The sequence below is a fragment of the Aulonocara sp. 'chitande type north' Nkhata Bay genome, linkage group LG12 (genome assembly GCF_057382095.1).
Source record: "Aulonocara sp. 'chitande type north' Nkhata Bay isolate Kocher_YH1m ecotype deep benthic linkage group LG12, A_spYH_male_GT1.1, whole genome shotgun sequence".
Classification (NCBI taxonomy): Eukaryota; Metazoa; Chordata; class Actinopteri; order Cichliformes; family Cichlidae; genus Aulonocara; species Aulonocara sp. 'chitande type north' Nkhata Bay.
In genome coordinates, this window is record NC_141355.1 from 27,471,115 (window position 1) to 27,488,049 (window position 16,935).

The window sequence follows — 16,935 nt, forward strand, 5'->3', positions numbered from 1 at the left end:
AGAGATTGGAGAGAGAAAGAGACATAAACAGGTAACGGCACTGTTTAAAGAGTTTTATAATGACTCTGCTGGTGCAGGTAACAGCAAAGTGCATCAGAGACTGCCAGAGAGGAAAAGAGACAGCACAGAAAACACAGCATGCATCCCCATCTCAGATACACGCAAATCTATCTTCTCAACGATACGCACAGACACACAATCGCATCTGCAGAGCGAACCTTCCACCCTTTTACACCTACAACCACAGACGCACACACTAAACCTATTGTGCTTCCACCTCTGCAGCTTCTCGCAGACTTCACTAAACCCTCTGAAACCGAATTAGGAAAATGATTAATTCCAAGCAGATCTACACAGACGAACGCATATACATAAAGTTCTCAAATTAGCTGCCGAGAGGGAGAGCGCCGAATCGCTGAAAGCTTGGGGACACCCACAAAGCCTCCACCCCAAGATGTTTTGTATCCATTATACAGCCTTGGGATGTGACAAGCCTCATCAATAAAACTTTTATTAATGTCAAGAGCTTCGAGCCAACTTTGAGCTTTAATCTAAAAGCAGCCGTAAAGACATTTTTACAGTATATCCCTGGCACAGTAAAACACTAAGCCACATTAGACACACGTTTACTCTTAAAATCATCAGTTTTTGTTCTCACGTTTGAAACAGCATATAATGTTTAATTTACAGCCAGAAAGGAAAAGTGTTACTTGTTTTTCCATTAGAAAGCTCTACGCTCACAGCCAGCAGAGATCTTGATTTTGCCTTTTAGTTATTAACAAGATGATGATTTATCAAACAGCGCCTCGCTACAAATATCGAGTTGTGTTGCACATCAGCGCGGATCAGCACAGCTCCTGTGATACTGAAACACGGCAAAACCATCAGAGGAGCGTAAATGCTACAGCTTTACAGTTACTCTACAGACCATCTGCATCGAACTTATCGCCGCGGGTGGCCTATTTCTACCATCGGCTCACTTGATTTAGAAAATATGATTTCAATTGATTTTCTCATACATTAATTTCTGAAATGTCGGTATAAAAAGGCTATCAATCTGAAATGAGTGTGTCATAAGAGAGAAGTTAATAAAAGTAATGGATTTCTTTTCTTTCTTTTTTTTCCTGCACATAGCTGAGTAGCAAGTGAGGAGGATAGGAAGATTATCAGCAAGAGGGAGAGAAAGAGAGAGCGATCGAGGGAGGAAGAAAGTGGGAGGGAGTGCGCAATAATCGAACAAGAGAGCAGCGCTACAGTCCTGGAATGGCATGCAGGTCCACGGAGTCATCAGAAATGCAACGATTCTAAAAGAGAGAATATGATTTTCAGTCGACAGTGGCTGGGACCGAGTGGGAATCAATGAGAGGAGGAATCAACTGCTAAATGAGATAATTACTGTCAGAGATTATAGAGGGATGGAGAGAGGAAGAGACAGCAAAACGGAGGCTACGAGAAAAGAAACAGAAAGAGATGAATCAAACCAAATGAATAAAATGTTATCTCTGAAACATTTCCAGCCTGCCATATTTCAGAATTTAAGATCATTCCAGCGCTTAAATAGCAACTCCCTTCGAGAAAAAGCGAGTTATTTTTGATTTAATTGTGAGCAACAAGAACGAGCGCCATTACATTTTGAATAAGGAATGAAGAAGCGCTCTCAATCAAATATAGTTACGGTATAGTTCGAATTTGAGCGCTTGGAATCATTTAGTAATAACATACTGACCAAGCTGTTTGGTTTTTTTACATTAACATCAAGCATAAATCCCAGAAAATTGATTCAGTGGGAGAAACATTTCCTCACTCCATCCGAGTCTTCTTCAGTCTCATATAGCTCAATTACAGCATAAAGTTTCTTATCAATTAAAGAGTGGGGTTTGGTTAAACTATTTTGCTGTTATTGTTACAATAATGCAACATATTCTTTATTTATATATTTTTTTGTGTGTGTACGTGGGTTACATCGCATAATGAGAGACGTGATGAGGCTGAAAGCGTTTTTTTGTACTTCGAAGACAAAAGTAAACAAAAGTTTTACCACAAAGTCCACTCCATAGCTTCTCCGGAGGTACTGTACGTTTACCAGTAGAGTTGCGAACCACTGCCAATAACACAACTACCAGACAATTTTAAGCCAAAAGTGTCTGTGAAATTTTAACATGTGCAGTTGATGTCGACTGGGCGACCACACGATCAAAACAAGCTACTATGAATCTGGTTTTTGTTTTTGTCCTTCCAGGACTTTTAGCCTCGCCTTGTGTGACAAATCTGCATCTTTCAAAAAAAATATATATAAACATTATCAGAATTATGAACTTGTTCACCTGAACTCCTAAAACTTCACCTTGGTTAATACTGTAATAAATAATAATGAGGTGTGCTAGACTGTGTGCGTGCGTGAGGGCGGAGGTGTATGTACGCGTCCACCTCCATGTATGCTAATGCTGTTATGACTGGCTGGCTTCATTACTGTCTGTCTACAACACCATGGCCAAGGTCAGCAGAGGCTGCAGAGATGATAGGGGGCCAAAAGCATGAGCACAAATTAATCTGCTGTTTAATCTAATAATGCAGCGTGGCATCGGGTGCCTCAGTCCTATTAACACAACTGTAATTGCATTTGAGGAGGAATGGGAGCACACAGGTCCACAGAGGTACGCGCACACTCAAGTGTACACCGGAGTACATCGAACGCAAATGGAATTGTATTACACGAGCATGCGTGGACGTGGACATGACATGCACATCTGCACGTGGGTGCACAAACGTCCTATGTGGGTGTTAGGCTGGGGGAAAAGAAATAAATGAGAGGAAAAATAAGGTGCAGTGTTTTTCTGGTGAATTCAATTCAGGCAATCACCGTGTGTGGGTGCATGTGTGTCCATGTTTATATGGCATGGAACGCCTTTAAGCACGGAGCCCTGCTCATTAGCATGGTAATATCCAAACAGCAGGGTGTAGTCAGAACAGCAGTGTATTATTAGGATTCATCTCATTAGGCTTTCATGAGATTTAAAAGTTAACGAGAAATAACTTCAAAACTAAGTCTGAGATAAAATACACACCGGCATACAGAGTTTACTCTCCAAAAGTTAAACTTCCCCCCTGGTGACAATGCATGGCCTGTGGCAATGCACAGAGCTGACCTGTAGTAACAGGATTAGACAAAAATGTTGGTCACGCCAGAACTTGTGGTGACATTTACTGCTACAAGTAATTACTGTGAAAAAGAGAAATTAGTCTTCTTTAAAGTGGCTCAACGGGATGCACTTTTACTTTACTGTAAGTAAACACACTGATGGAGCTCAGAAGATTGGGCCTTCACTGAGGACTCAAGGTAAACTACAGCAATGCAAGTAAAGAATAGCTGTCATACTCACCGCAGTCAGATGGATGACTCCCTGAGAGGTCACGGGGCATCCCATGAAGCCGACAAACTGCAGCTCGGGACAATGTTCTGCTACTGCCCGCACAGACTGATCAGTGACCTGGAAAACAGAAGAGCAGAGAAGGATTCATTCAACATGTTTCATTCATTCAGACTTTGAGAGTCAACATGTTAAAATCAGAGTGAAAAACATCAGGATTCCCATTTTTCTGTCTTGTGCAGATTGCTGTTAAAGATGACCTTGCCAGCTTAATAAATAAATAACGAATAAAAAAATCTATTAAGAGTGCCTTTCAACAGTAGCGTGTACAGACTGGTGCTGTCAGATTTGAGCCAAAATGTCTGCTCTCTTATTCCAACAGGCTTTGTGTTGATCAACAGAAGAGAAAAGGAGAATCAGAGGGGAGAAAAGGAAAAAAGAAGTCAAAAGTGTGTGCCAAGCACTGTGGGCATCGACTTATGATGGATAGACCGTTCCCCATCATTCACCCAGCTGTCTACTAACCGCTCATAATGGATCTTAGATCAATAGGGAAGCAGAACATTTCCACCAGCTTCCACTGTAGTCATCAATATGGGCATTTATAGCACCTTCACCTCCTTCACTACACTCAACACCGCAACAATATGTGGAAGATTGTTTGTCCTCTCTGTCGGCTTCCTCGGCGCTTCCTCAAATTCTTCATCAATCACAAAGACAAAATAAGAGGAGAAAAAGGAGAGAGAACTGACAGCACTGATTAACTGAGAAAACAAAGCAAACAAACAACAAAGAACATTAGAGAGAAATAATCATGCTTTCTAGGCGTCTCTGTCAAAATCATCCATATTTACTTTTGAGATTCCCCAAAAGCAAGTCAGGAAAAGTAAATCGGAATATGGTCAAAAAGCCCATAAAATAGGAATGGATGCATCCAGACACCAACATTTCCTTATCAGATTCAGCGCACTGAGACTAAAATATATCTGATATGTTTCAAAGGAAATAAACAGCTCCATATTTTTATTCTAAATTACTAGAAGTCTGGAAGAAGCACTTATGCCTAAAAAACACTGAAAGGCAGGATAGTTTAAGAATACTCAAAGGGACACATAGAAGACTACTGCAAACTACTTCACTGCAGCATCATCAGTCAGTAAGATTTTTCCACAGTTTTCACTGTACTCCTGCACAGTACTGCATGTCCTCTATGGCCAAACCTCTTGTCAGTGTAGAACTGTGATCAGACATCTAATACTAGCAACCTATTCCCATAGTGTCACGTCTGAGGCTGATCAAACTACTTATTTGTAATTCTTTACTGATCATTCTATATACTTGTAGACTCCTCATTTCCTTGATGCTGTCCTACATTCAAACCCTTACACCGCTCTATCTCTTTCTTCTTCCCTGCCCCGCTCCCCCTCACAAGGCTGCTTTAAAGGTTACTGAGTCGAGGTAGAGTAAGATGGAAAACTCAAGGGGGTAAAGAAATCACAAAAAGAAAGAACAAGGTGTCCATTTATCTTTCACCAAGTCAAGTTATCTGGGCAAAACACCTCGTATGAAGCTAAAAGCTTTGTCTTTCACCTTATCAGTATGGAGCTAAAGTGCCTTTAAAGTGTAAAATAGTTCCTAAAGAAGTGTGACTGAAAATGTAAGAATAGCTTTTAAGGTTATAATCCAGCAACTAAAAAGATGATCCAGGAGCAGACCTCTGAGCATCTAATTTTACCAGGTAAAAACAAAAGCTGGCGTTTGAAAATTACACTTTTTACCATATTTAACTGTGCTCTGTGGGTGGTAGTTGTCTCTACTTTGATTAGGTTTTAAATCAGGACTCAGAAATAGTTTGCGGAATAAACAGCAAACTTTTTTTAAAATGTAGTGCGCGTATCAAGCTGAAATTTGTCCTGTACTTTGAATCGAATACCTGCAAAGGTAATATTAACCATTTGAACTTTCTATTTTTGCACATAGCAAAACATTCTGAAAATGACAAATATTCTCACAGACCTGCTAGTGTGGCTGTAGATTACATTCTTATTGATCAACCTGCATGCAGAGTTATATCTATATTTAATGTTGCACGTCGACAGGAGGATTTTCTACACTACAGAACGCAAGGATATCAGAATCAGAATCTTCCTCTGTATTACTGCTATAATCCGCTATAAAGTCATATTGTGATATCAATGACACAAACTTGTGTCAACACCTGAGGCAAAAAACCCCAAAACAAAACCTAAAAACAATATATGTATATTGCCAACACAAATCCATAACGTTCAGCTCATTTTGACAACAGTTTGACGTGTGAAGAGCTCTAGTCCACATCCCTTTACGGAGGGAATTTCCTTTCACAAGGATCAACCACACACACCTTGGCTCATCTGACTACTCACATAATCAATAATGAGTCGACAAACGGAATTGCCTCCAAGAGAGCGAAACCACTAGGGGTTAAATCCCAGTTGTTTTAGACCTGAAAAAAACCTCTTGAATAAGACGTGAAACATCTTCACAATCCCAAAAAAAGAAGTCCCATTCCTGCCTTCGTTTCAAACGCCTAACACTTGTATGACTTGGGTAATTTAGAACCTACACAGTCACCTTCTTAAGAAGCCTTAAACATTACGCCCTGTTTAGAGTAAATAGATTGAATCATCAAAAAAGGAGTGCTAAGGAGGGCAGTATATGAGGTTCGGTGCAGCTTTTGAAGGAATTCCTTTTTCCAGTGTAATATTTAAATCCTACAAAACAGAACAAGTGTTCTTCCTGGACATTGCTGTATATACAAGCTGTAGTACTTTTTGAGCTTTGCACAGAGTGTGGTTTTTCAGCACAATCAATAACTGGATGCACCTTAAAAGTGCCTCAGGTTGAACCCACCACACTTTCCTTCCCCACTCAGTCAGGAAAGATTAAGTGAAGGTGAGTCAGCTATCCCACTTGGAGACACTGATGCATATGGATCCGGATCTGCAGGGCCAGGTAGAGATATGGAGAAGAGTAAACCAGAGTTGTCTTTTGAGTATGAAACTTAAAAAACTCCAGCTGGACCAGCCTAATCTGAGCAGCTGGTAGGAGAAGTGAGCTGGCCACAGCTCTCCCAACATGGCCTCTGCCAAAAAACCATCAAGGAAAACATTTTCAGGTTGACTACCAGCAAAATCAAAAAGCCGCACACCACCTCGATCCCTAAATCAGAACCTTCTGTAAGGGAGTCAAGGAGTCATAGCAGACGCCACCTCCAGACTGTCTTTCATACGGCTGTTTGTGTTGCAGGACTGTGTGGGTGCAGTCAAGTGTGTGCGCACGCGTATGGACGCACAAGAGAGCAGGTTACAAATCTAAAGTAACTCTCAGCAGGTGAGAAGGGAGACAGGGAAGGAAAAAAACTTAAATCCCACCAGAGCAGAACAGGCCAGGAGGCCATGTACCGTATCAGATTAAGCCCGTGTATGTGTGCGTCCCTGTGTAAATGTGAGTAACACCATATGGGTTTATAACTAAGATTTGTCTCCAACCCACAAACACAAAAACCCATCCCAAATTTCTCTTTGCTTCCCACTCCTCCCCCTCAACTTTTCATGGACTTTGATTTAAAAACATGAAAAAAGTCATGGCAGAGCTTTGGAGAAGTAGTGGCTAGCCAAGAGAGACCTTAAAGCCTTTTAGAAGGGATCTAGTTTAATGGTCTCTGGGTGAAGGAGGTAAGGAAAGCAGAAAAACACAGCGAGCTGGAATGGTGGAAATGCTGCAGTCATAAAGATAGCCTTTGTGTGTGTGCGTGTGCGTGCATGTGTGTGTTAAAGAGCGGGAAGGTAATTGTTAAGAGTGCTGTGGTAGCAAAAAGGGGTAGTGCTGTACATGAATGTGTGGTTTTTTGTCTGGCCGCCTGTTCTTTTCAAAACGCTGTGGCAGCACCCAAGGGCCACTTCTCATCCAATGAGGCTATTTAAGCTTGTCAATACGGTCAATCATACAACTTGTTTGCCTCCATCAAACGTCAGGTTAAGAGATGGAAACCGAAAGATCAGAAAGATTGTTTTCTTTCCAGATTTTGTTCATTTTCATCTCCCGTTAAAACGATTCATTCTTTACCAACAAAAACAACACATCGTGAATACATCTTTCCACAAGTTCTTGCTTTCTTACAGACATATTTCAGAAACACACACATAGATAAAGCCAGATAAAGCCAGTTCAATCACCGAGAGAGACTGTTATTCATCCAACGCATACACATGAGGAAACAGAGTTTCTTGGAAAAACTAATTTCCCCCCCTCAAAATCAAGCAACCTAACAGGGTGATAAAAAAGGCTAATGGGAAGGTGCTAAAAACTGCAGTCCCTCCAGTGGCCTGTTTGAGGTTGGTTCCAAAAGAGAGTCAATCCTGATGTTCTTTCAGTAGCAATAAACACTTTTACAGCCTGGTCTAAAAAAAAACTGGATTTGGTCTACTAACAATTTCTTCGCTTCATGACAACTATACAGGAAGTGAACTCACCCATGTGAGTTGCATTGAGCCTTAAAGTTCCCATTATCTGGGCTGTGGTCACTTTCAGTGTCTTTCACAGTTGCTAGTAGCTATTTGGTAGGTTACTGGCACAAATTACCCGATATCTGTTTGTTTGATGCCCTTACACAGAGTACGTTTGCACTTTGGCTGTTACTGCCAGCAGACAGCTTAGCGTTTAACCCCTTTTTCCACATATGGTTACTTCTAGCTTTGGAAAAAACAAGATCGTATAGACTACAATGCTAAAGGCTTCAAAAACAGGACGCCAATGTGTGTCCAATGGTGGCTACATCCTTTTTTTGTTATATACAGTAGGTTAATTACTTACTGGAGCCAGTCGGTGTGAAGCGTGACCTCCCATCCACCTGTCACTGTGCATTGGGCTGTGCGCACTTCCAAAACACAGATAACCTACACTCAACATCTAAACGCCTACTGTGAAAATACACAGACAGAGAGCTCACTGCTGCTTTTCTGCTAAACATGCTGCTCATGCTCTGCTTTCTGTGTAGACACAGTGAAACTGCGATGGTGGCTAGACAACTGAGTGGACCATGGAATTAAATTTGAATCGATTTTGCAAGAAAAAGGAGATATAAGGGAAGATTAAGGTACTGAGTATCTACTTTTGCTTAGTGTGAAGGTGGGATTCAAAGGGAGCTTAAAAAGCTATGGACGATCAGGTTTAGAGAGTAGTCTTACCTCTCAGAAGATTTATGACAGCGCAGCCTAATACTCACTCCAGGGCCTAGCAGGTCAATACTTTGTTTAATATGGCCTTCTATTTAAAAAAAAACATACCCATGCAAAATTTCGTCAAAGCTGCAGTCCGAGTTTTTCATGCGCTACCATTTTCCAGGAAAAAGAAGCTCAGGCTCACTACAAAAACCCACTGATGATTGTGATTTCTTTATGAAAGCATCTGGTACTGTTGAGTTTTACAGGTTTCCAATATTACCCATAAACAAGGACACCAACTGCAAGCCTTCCAGGTACAAATTGAAGTGGGACAATTTTCATCAAAGTTCTGTTTTTTTCCAAGGTAATCATTTTCTCCATAAATACTCTCTTAGGGGTGATATTGCACTGGGTTCATCACAGCATTGGAACACACACACATTTAGATGCGCACACATGTACACACACCAAACTTTGTCTCTTTTTTAAAGAGCTCAGATGGGCTGTATTGACACGAAGGACTGGTGATCTGGCAAAAATCTAAATGAATACTTATCATCCTCTGTAATATCCGCTGCCTGGAGACAAAAGCAACACGGAAAGTCATAAACTTTTACTACAGCTAGGGAGAGTCTCTTTACTGTGCTGATGAGCAGGCACTGTGCACTAAGTGCAGGGCGGTTCGCTTGGAGCTGTGCATGAATATTGATCTGCTGCTAAAGCTTTAGCAAAGCTGATTCACATTTAAGTTTGCGAATACATTTGTGTGTATGCTGTTTTCCATACAGACATGAAAGTAATCACAAAGGTCCACAAAAAGACGCATGGAGCGCACACGTAGGTCAAGAACACAGTACAGTCTAGACAGATGTGAGGTTCCTAAACTCCCGCTATCCATTGCAATGTTTTTCTTGGCTAAACAGGGAGACAAGTCATATTTATGAGACATGATGAGACTGGAAAACAGGATGGATAGCAGTGAGAGACAAGGGAGAAGAAAGGGGAGAGGCGAATAAGGGCGAATGAGAGATTTGCAATCTTTTCATGTTAACATAATGTAGCTTCTGGTCTTCAGTGTATAGCTTTGGCAAGCCTGGCTGCTTCTTTCATGCCTGTAAATCCTGTCTGAATATGTATGTGACAGACAGCCAGTCGCGAAGATGAGAAAGACGGGGAGGTGGCATGACAGGCTAAACAAGCTCGTGGGTGTGTGTGGGTGCGTGCACAGGGGAATACGTGAATATGAGCGCAATCTGATCTTATTAGAGAGCTGACGGGATGAGGAGCTGTGATGAGAGCTCTGAATCATCACCATCTAATCAATCAGTCTAATTAACCGAGCTTTATGAACACTGGGCCGAGCCGAGAAAGAATCCGCCGACACAGAGATTAATAATGATTACTGAACACACTGCAACACATTCTATTAACAATCCATCTTCATGCCTATCCAGCAGCTTTGCATAAGAAGTGACTTCTTTGGCAATTGCAGGAAATCCTCTGAAATATGAAAGGTTCTTCTGCTTCGATCAAGACTTCAAAGCAAATGAAATAACATTCTCAACAGATAATTTTTATTTAATGAAGCGTAAAGTTCCATAAGAAAGACTCACTGTATTAGCATCATAAAATAATTGTGCTACGTCCACGATTAAAGCACTCAGTGTTAAACTTTCAAAAAGGACGACATGATAAAAGCCCCTCGGCGACACACAACTCTGATGTTGAACTTTAGGAGACAAGTCGTTCCCATTTACACTTGCACTTAAGACAGGACAGGCCGATCTTTGACGCCCACTCATCCCCTGCAGAAGAGTCCTGGCGTGGAAGTCAAAGCGGGTCACAACAGAAGGACAGGCTTGTTTGTGTTGGTATGTGTGTTGTTGTCAAGTCCACACAACAAGCAGACCTTTAAAGACCAGCGGGGTTGTTCGTGTGTGCGGTGTTTCCATGGCCTGCTGCTGGGCAACACGGGGCATCAACTGTCAGTGATGACATAACCGCTCCCTGACCACTTGACTACCCACGATGAGACACTGTGGGCAGTAAGCTTTTTGTTTGTATAATCTAATAGCATCTGACTCTCTCGCTCTCTCTTTCCGTTTCTCTGAGGTTATAGTGTAAGCAACCAACACAAGTGATGCTCTTTTCGTTGCTCTCATAATCGTTTTTTCGCCTTTCGCAGCCTCTTTCCGGCTTATTACTTTGACCTGAAAATTGTAGGAGAAAGAAGAGCACGGACAGAGGACCAGAGGGTAAAGCAAAGAAAGCAAAAGGTCACAAACTCAAATTATTAACTCATAAAAACAAATAAATAGATAAAAACACAGAGCTAATAGAGGGCGTGCAGAGATTAACCAACCAAGTGTAATTTAGTGAAAGTCCTTCTTAAGTAAAAGCTTTGCTAGGCCTTTTCTTTTGCAGTGTGTGTAATGCAGAGTTTTTAAACAATATTCTTCCTAAAAGTGAAACGATTAGCAGAGTGACAGAAAATTAATCTGCAGTCATTTTTGCTTATCAATATTTTATCTATATCAATGGTTTCAAGGGGAAAAGGCAAACATTTATAAGCCTTTCTCTCCTTTTCTTTGGGGTTGTGAACTGCTGGCCTGACAGAATGATCAATTTGGAAAGGCTGCCTCGGGTTCAATGTCATTTTACTTCTTTGACATTTTGTAAACAAAATGATTAACTTTTAATGCAAATAACTGTTAGTTACAAGTCAAAATGTGTTTGATAGATGGTGGAAATTTGAAAAAAAGAGCTAAAATGTATCGAATCTCATCTTTTCTAATTAAAATCATCCACTGGGGATCCTGCTGACATAGTGAAATTCATCTTGAAAGTGGTGCTGGATTAATATGTCATAAATTCATCAGCAGACAGCTGTTTTGAAACAATTCTAATGATTGATGCCTATGGTTTGCCAACAGCCAATATAATATTTTGGGGTTTTGGACTATTGATGGAACAAAACAAGCGATTTGAAGATGTGTCTGGGAAGCATTTTACATAGAATTCATCTGATGGAATTACTAATTAATACCAAATTAATATAAAGTTATGACCCACAGCCCCTGTTTGAACATGCGGTCAAGCAAAGTAAATAGCTCCAGCCCGTCTGAGAAGTAGAGCCACCCGTCTTCCACAAACTACCACCTACCTTTAAATTCCTCACATCTCTCCACTGTATACTGTGACAAAAAGGCCATAAAATTATCTCAAAGCGCACTGTATATTTTTCAAAAATCGAAGGCGGCTCTGAAAGATGACTATGTTTGAAAAATGAAACTCCCAGGATCAATAGATCCACTTTGCTCCAGCTGTGGCCATCTCAGACACACTTGGGGGAAAGAAAATCCATAAAAAACTTGGCCTATCCTTCTCATATATTTCACAAAAAAGTAACTGCTACCTACTTATCAGTGATCACACCAATGTCTGAACAATGGTAACATTTTGTGCTTCTTTTTTTTTTAATTTTTTTGGGAAATCAATCTCCTATCCTACCATATGAACAGTACTCTCTCACACACTTGTCAAGCAATCTCGTCTTGGTCTATCGATGTCATCAGCCTTGATGATGCCAGACAGAACTGAAATCTGCATGGGTGATCACCAAAGTGATTGATTGCCTCACTCGCCTGTATGCTCCACTCTCAACTGAAAATTACCTGTCATTTATTTGGTGGCTTAAGCCCTCAGTTCCCTCGAGAGTGGCACATTCTAGTTTGTTTTTGTTTTTTTTTAAACACAAGACTGTGTATGTGTATATGTAAGTATGCATGAGCAGGAGGTGTTGGCTTGTGGAGGCCCCTACTTTGCAGTTTCCATTTGTTGAAGAAGAGGTTTTCACCCTGCTTCTCTAACAGTCAATAGTGCTTTGTAGCATGTCAAATGGAAATCAGAAGCTACTTTGGAGGAAGCCAAAAGACATTCTTTACTCTCTTAAATGCAGCGTCATTACACCACATTGTCAAAACCTTCCAACAGTTCTCTTGTGGTTTCAAGTCCCAATGTATTTCTACATGCCAACTCCTCTATGTTGCATGTCAAATTGGACAAAAGAAGCCACAGTGAAGGAATCCAAGGAGACATATTTGCTACCTATAAATGCAAACTGAAAGCTGTCATTACATCACTGATACGACACCTTAACACCTCCCTTGAGTTTTTCAAAATGAAGTAAAATGCGTTCCAAGGGGCTCCTCCTCAACATCATCGCGCCATATTAGTATGGCTTTGTGCTCTTGAGGGAGAGGCCTAAGGCTGACAGAGCAATAAACACGTTGGCTCATTTTGTTACCGTGATGGTCCTCGTTACAACAAAACATCTCTCAAGGCAAAAAGTCTAGCTGTATGTACAGTAAGAGTGCTGCATTTATAAGTAGTGCAGACAGGCTGAACTCAATAACCATGTTACAAAACCGTTTCATAACAAAAACAAGTCACTATTCTTTTTAACCTCTTTCTGGGAAGCTGGAGAAAATTCATTATTGGAACTCCTACTATTAGAAGTATCCACTCTGCCTATAGCAAGCCATCAATTCTCAGCTTGCCCTTCAGCTTCACTTCTGTTAAAAAACACACACACACACACACACACAATGCACACACAAACATACAAGAATGCTTTTACACTCATCAACTGTTAAAACCTACTCCAGCGTTTGAAAATAGTTGCATTTTAAAACATTACCCTGGGAATTGCAGCTATAAAATAAATACACACATTTTCCCAGATTAATTTGGAAATTACAATTAAGAAGCAAATGTTTAATTGCCCAATCAAAAATTCAAAGTACCACCTCATGTGTGTATCACTCGCTGTATCTGTTAAGCACCAAAAATATGACAACTATTTGCATTTTGAGTTCTTGGTTTCAATTATATTTTTATTGAATGGCATTTTCATGCCTTTGAAAGACAACTTGGTATTTAAAGTTTATCCCTGGGTTTATAATAATAATATTCAAGTTTCTGTTCATCTTTGAGCACTCTGCAGGAAAGGATCAGCTAAACGCTGCTTTAGTTAAATAAGAGGGATAAACACAAGCCAAAATATACCTCACATTTCATTTCATTTCAGTACACAGGCAAAGACTCGGCGCACACTAAATTCATTTTATTGCTAGTCTAACCAGTTGAACGGTTTTTAAGTTGGGGCTTGGCATTGTTAATGTCACCCCCCTGTCTGATTAGGGACTGAGTTAAACAGGCCTGGAGACCAGTCAGTGACACTTTGGCAACCAAAGGCTCACTAGAGAAAGATGCGGTTTTTCCAACCAGTTGCCATGTGGTTGCTGGAGATCGCCGTTAGTCATTAAGTGAAATTGTTCGCTAAGAGGTTTCTGCACCAAAAACCTTTTCAAATCAAATTTTTGGGGTTGATAACAGACAGCGGTGGTCTCCCATTGTTTGCAAACACTTGCCAACTGTCAAAAGTGTGATGCAAAACAGTAGAGACCATTCACCATCAAAGTAAAAGATGGGCATTACTACTGCAACCAACACATTTTAAAAAAGGCATCTTTTAATCTGAAGGAAAATGCTTTCCATTTCCAGTTTTCATTCCACATTTCAGTCTTCCTACTGCTTAATCTGTGTTTTCTGTGCAAATTACAGACAATCACAAAGAGATTTTTGGTAAAGCACCCACTTTTCAAAAGAGATCACTTAGGTAGGCCAAGCAACTACCAGCAACTACCAGCTACCAGCAAAGCATGACAAAGATGCTCAAAAATGCAAACAAAAAAACCCACCGAATCTGTGATAACATTAAACAAAGGTGCGTACACTACATCTAAGCACTGGGTTTAAATAACAGAAATCAATCCTCTGAAAGCATCAACAGCCAGCTTTTTTAAGAACTTTGCTGGTGGTCTGTAATTTTCACAGAAAACTGAAAGCCACTAAAAGATACTCTGAGTCTGAGCAAATCTGAATCACTTAACCCTTTGCCGTTTCCATGGTAACTTTCCACCTAAATCTATCAAGTTGGACCAGAAATTGACTTTGAGCTTTACTTAGAGATCAGTTTTATGTCTCATGCTAATGATGAAAAATGGGGCTTAAAGAGGCCAGTTTGACCATGGACCTGGACCAGAAATGACAGGCTGCCACAGTGAAGCTCCCATCTATACCTTCCTTTATAGCTATGGCCCATATTGGATTGTTCTGTTCAGCAGCCTATGGAGGGAATCTCCGCCTCTTCTTCTTATCGACACAGTACAAAAGGTATGGAACAGGAGCTGGCAGCAACTACTAGAATCACAGGACCAGCAACAAAGAGTTTCAGTGCTTTCTCATTGGGAAACCACAGTTTTCAGAACTCTCAAGTTTCTTTGCGATTACATCGATCTTGTTTTCTGGATGTTAATCCATCCAGCAAGTATTATAAACCCCTGTGTGATAAAAACAAAGATATTACATGGATAAAACTTAAGGACGTGAACCCTGTGGATGAATAATAACAAACTGATTACAACGACAACAACAAGGTTATATTCTATACAGCAAATTACTATAACATCTACTGTAGTGCTTTTATACATGTCCAACCATTCAAAATTAAATAAGATGCTTTACCTAAACCACGTGCATACGCCTACATATTTTTTCTCCAAGTTTTGCTATGTAGAAAGTCCAGCCTGATCTGCAATGTACACACCGCAGGACTTCAGTGAGCCTCCTTTGCTGCTCCAGCTGTACTTGCATCTAAAACAAACTGTCCTTTTTCTTCACATCCTTTGGAAGACATGCCCTCTAAAAAAGCATGTATGTCAGACACTGTGACAACTTAGACTCTATCACAATGGAAACTTTCCAGACAACAGTAGCATCAAAGACAGATCAGGCACAGAGACAGCGGGAGTGGAGACATGAAGGAAGACAGAGAGACAGATGGTAAACATGCTTTCTGGACACTAGTGGGTTTTCTGTGAAATGGAGAACACAAGCGGCATCTCTGGTATGTGTAGAGGGAGGGACTCAAATCTAAAGTTTAGTTATAACATTGGCTGAATTCGACCATTACTATTTGGAGATCATTTGAATAGTATGTCATTTTATTAAATGCCCTTTCTTTCAGAGGTTCTTAAAGTGGCGCAGGACAAATAAGACTTTGCTAATGCTATCATGCCTACCTCTATGTCACTACATTTTTTTTGGTTCTCCTATCATTAATATTTGATTAAAAAATAAAAATGATAACTACAAAGTATTAAAACCACAGAATTAATCCATCTATCTAAAAGAAAATCATAGTGATTCGTGAAGTTTTGTTTCTAAGTGGGACATTGGACATATTTATAGATTTGAGTAACACCATACAACAATAATCATCTCTTGGCTTCTCATTTCAGTGTCCTCATACAACAAACTCTACACTTTACTCCCTCTACCTTGTCAGTGTCATCGTAGTCCAGGAAGACCCGGGGCTGGCCCGAAGGTAGTGGCCTCCTCTGCCCTCGTGGCCTCTGGGCATGCAGCCTCTGCTTGCTGCAGCGTTATGATTAGAACTAGAGGTGTGTTGTTGGGTACAGTTGACATCATAAATACTCTTGAGGTCCATACACAAGAGTATCCAGGATGTTCTGCTATGCAGATGATGAGCAGGTAGGTGACAGTGCCCAGGGCAGAGAAATTAGAAGGTCGTTACATGTTAGCGGTCTGTGCAGAGCCTTTTCACACAGCATTACTCATGCTGATGGTATGAGCAGTGACAGGGACAGATATCTGCTGTCAGTGAGACTGAGGTATGATTCTAGTAAAGAGCAAGGGGAGAACAGTCTTCCATACATTTTATAAGTAAGACAGCCTCTAACAGCCTTTAAGTATCCTCCACAGAGACTAAAGGTTAAGAGATCCTGCTGTCCTCTGGCAATTTATTCCTGTACATCTGACTACAAAACAGTAACTTTATGTGTGGTTAGGGAGCTATCAGAAAAACTAAAGTATCTCACAGGTCATAACTGCCACAATTTTCCCTTTTTTTCCACGCAAGTACTTTGTCATAAAATTGCATTCAAACTTACTGTGCACTTCATAATTTCTATGACTAATCTCGCAATGTCATCGCAGCCACTGATCAACATCCAGCTGGAAAATACAAAGTCAAAGCAAACTACAGTAAAAAGGATAAGACAAATGTTCATGATGTGATTATAAAAGTAACTTGCGGTGGAGATGAAACAGGCAGACACATTCAATGTCATGACCAATGTATGTAAAAGAAAAAAATAAATAAGGGGGGGGAAAGAGCTCAAACTGGAACTGACATCACTTGAACTCACAGGAAAAGCAGTTCAATAAACTCAGAATTGTAAGAATCAACTAAAAAGGAACAATATATATTCAAAAAT

General features: G+C 40.5%; 1 protein-coding gene across 3 annotated transcripts in view; it reads right to left on the bottom strand.

Annotated features, from left to right (window-relative positions):
• fbxl17 (F-box and leucine-rich repeat protein 17) overlaps positions 1–16,935 on the bottom strand; it is a 222,769-nt gene that overhangs the window by 144,395 nt on the left and 61,439 nt on the right. For all 3 annotated transcript variants that reach the window (XM_086314716.1, XM_086314718.1, XM_086314717.1), the window contains exon 7: positions 3,381–3,488. In XM_086314716.1, the coding sequence (XP_086170842.1) occupies positions 3,381–3,488 (108 nt within the window). The remainder of the gene's footprint in view (positions 1–3,380; positions 3,489–16,935) is intronic.